Source organism: Coregonus clupeaformis, unplaced genomic scaffold (assembly GCF_020615455.1).
Source record: "Coregonus clupeaformis isolate EN_2021a unplaced genomic scaffold, ASM2061545v1 scaf1892, whole genome shotgun sequence".
Classification (NCBI taxonomy): Eukaryota; Metazoa; Chordata; class Actinopteri; order Salmoniformes; family Salmonidae; genus Coregonus; species Coregonus clupeaformis.
In genome coordinates, this window is record NW_025535346.1 from 65001 (window position 1) to 67500 (window position 2500).

General features: G+C 52.4%; 1 protein-coding gene across 1 annotated transcript in view; it reads right to left on the bottom strand.

Moving 5' to 3' along the window:
• Window positions 1–2500, bottom strand: part of LOC121565232 (slit homolog 2 protein-like) — a gene marked incomplete at its 5' end in the record, with an annotated part of 76021 nt that overhangs the window by 37469 nt on the left and 36052 nt on the right. Inside the window, 1 exon segment of the mRNA XM_045218901.1 lies at window positions 2359–2382. Within this exon segment, the coding sequence (XP_045074836.1) occupies window positions 2359–2382 (24 nt within the window).

Below are 2500 nucleotides of genomic sequence, written 5' to 3' on the forward strand. Positions count from 1 at the left end.
GTTGGAGGACATTTCCTAAAGATAACGTGTTTTAGATAGAGATCTGCTCTCCATGGAGTCATTGGAAGGTTGGAGGACAACATGAGTTACAACATGAGTTAGGAGAATTTGGCTCATTCACAGTTTAAGACAGAGTCTAGGACAGCAGAGTGAAGCAGAGCAGGACAACAGAGTGAAGCAGAGCAGGACAGCAGAGTGAAGCAGAGCAGGCCAACATAGTGAAGCAGAGTGAAGCAGAGCAGGACAACAGAGTGAAGCAGAGTGAAGCAGAGAAGGACAACAGAGTGAAGCAGAGCAGGACAGCAGAGTGAAGCAGAGCAGGCCAACAGAGTGAAGGAGAGTGAAGCAGAGCAGGACAACAGAGTGAAGCAGAGCAGGACAGCAGAGTGAAGCAGAGCAGAACAACAGAGTGAAGCAGAGCAGGACAGCAGAGTGAAGCAGAGCAGGACAGCAGAGTGAAACAGAGCAGGACAACAGAGTGAAGCAGAGTGAAGCAGAGCAGGACAGCAGAGTGAAGCAGAGCAGGACAGCAGAGTGAAGCAGAGCAGGACAACAGAGTGAAGCAGAGTGAAGAAGAGTGAAACAGAGCAGGGCAGCAGAGTGAAGCAGAGCAGGACAACAGAGTGAAGCAGAGCAGGACAGCAGAGTGAAGCAGAGCAGGACAACAGAGTGAAGCAGAGCAGGACAGCAGAGTGAAGCAGAGCAGGACAACAGAGTGAAGCAGAGCAGGACAGCAGAGTGAAGCAGAGCAGGACAACAGAGTGAAGAAGAGCAGGACAACAGAGTGAAGTAGAGCAGGACAGCAGAGTGAAGCAGAGCAGGACAGCAGAGTGAAACAGAGCAGGACAGCAGAGTGAAGCAGAGCAGGACAGCAGAGTGAAGCAGAGAAGGACAACAGAGTGAAGCAGAGTGAAGCAGAGCAGGACAGCAGAGTGAAGCAGAGCAGGACAGCAGAGTGAAGCAGAGCAGGACAACAGAGTGAAGCAGAGCAGGACAGCAGAGTGAAGCAGAGCAGGACAGCAGAGTGAAGCAGAGCAGGACAGCAGAGTGAAGCAGAGCAGGACAGCAGAGTGAAGCAGAGCAGGACAGCAGAGTGAAACAGAGCAGGACAGCAGAGTGAAGCAGAGCAGGTCAACAGAGTGAAGCAGAGCAGGACAGCAGAGTGAAGCAGAGCAGGACAACAGAGTGAAGCAGAGTGAAGCAGAGCAGGACAGCAGAGTGAAGCAGAGCAGGACAGCAGAGTGAAGCAGAGCAGGACAACAGAGTGAAGCAGAGCAGGACAGCAGAGTGAAGCAGAGCAGGACAGCAGAGTGAAGCAGAGCAGGACAGCAGAGTGAAGCAGAGCAGGACAGCAGAGTGAAGCAGAGCAGGACAGCAGAGTGAAACAGAGCAGGACAGCAGAGTGAAGCAGAGCAGGTCAACAGAGTGAAGCAGAGCAGGACAGCAGAGTGAAGCAGAGCAGGACAACAGAGTGAAGCAGAGTGAAGCAGAGCAGGACAGCAGAGTGAAGCAGAGCAGGACAGCAGAGTGAAGCAGAGCAGGACAACAGAGTGAAGCAGAGCAGGACAGCAGAGTGAAGCAGAGCAGGACAGCAGAGTGAAGCAGAGCAGGACAGCAGAGTGAAGCAGAGTGAAGCAGAGCAGGGCAGCAGAGTGAAGCAGAGCAGGACAACAGAGTGAAGCAGAGCAGGACAACAGAGTGAAGCAGAGCAGGACAACAGAGTGAAGCAGAGTGAAGCAGAGCAGGACAACAGAGTGAAGCAGAGCAGGACAACAGTGTGAAGCAGAGCAGGACAGCAGAGTGAAGCAGAGCAGGACAGCAGAGTGAAGCAGAGTGAAGCAGAGCAGGACAACAGAGTGAAGCAGAGCAGGCCAACAGAGTGAAGCAGAGCAGGACAGCAGAGTGAAGCAGAGCAGGAAAGCAGAGTGAAGCAGAGCAGGCCAGCAGAGTGAAGCAGAGCAGGACAGCAGAGTGAAGCAGAGTGAAGCAGAGCAGGACAGCAGAGTGAAGCAGAGCAGGACAGCAGAGTGAAGCAGAGCAGGACAACAGAGTGAAGCAGAGCAGGACAACAGAGTGAAGCAGAGCAGGACAACAGAGTGAAGCAGAGCAGGCCAACAGAGTGAAGCAGAGCAGGACAACAGAGTGAAGAAGAGCAAGACAGCAGAGTGAAGCAGAGCAGGACAACAGAGTGAAGCAGAGCAGGACAGCAGAGTGAAGCAGAGCAGGACAGCAGAGTGAAGCAGAGCAGGACAACAGAGTGAAGCAGAGCAGGACAACAGAGTGAAGCAGAGCAGGACAGCAGAGTGAAGCAGAGCAGGACAGTGTAAAGAGAGAGAGGAATAGAGAGAAAAGACTAACCTCTCTCCACCTCATTGGTAGCAGCTGCAAGGCACAGACAGGACAGACAGACAGACAGACAGACAGAGAGAGGAGAGAGAGAAAGATAGAGAAAGAAAGAGAGAGATAATTAGAGAGAAAAAAATATTTAGTGAAACAATGA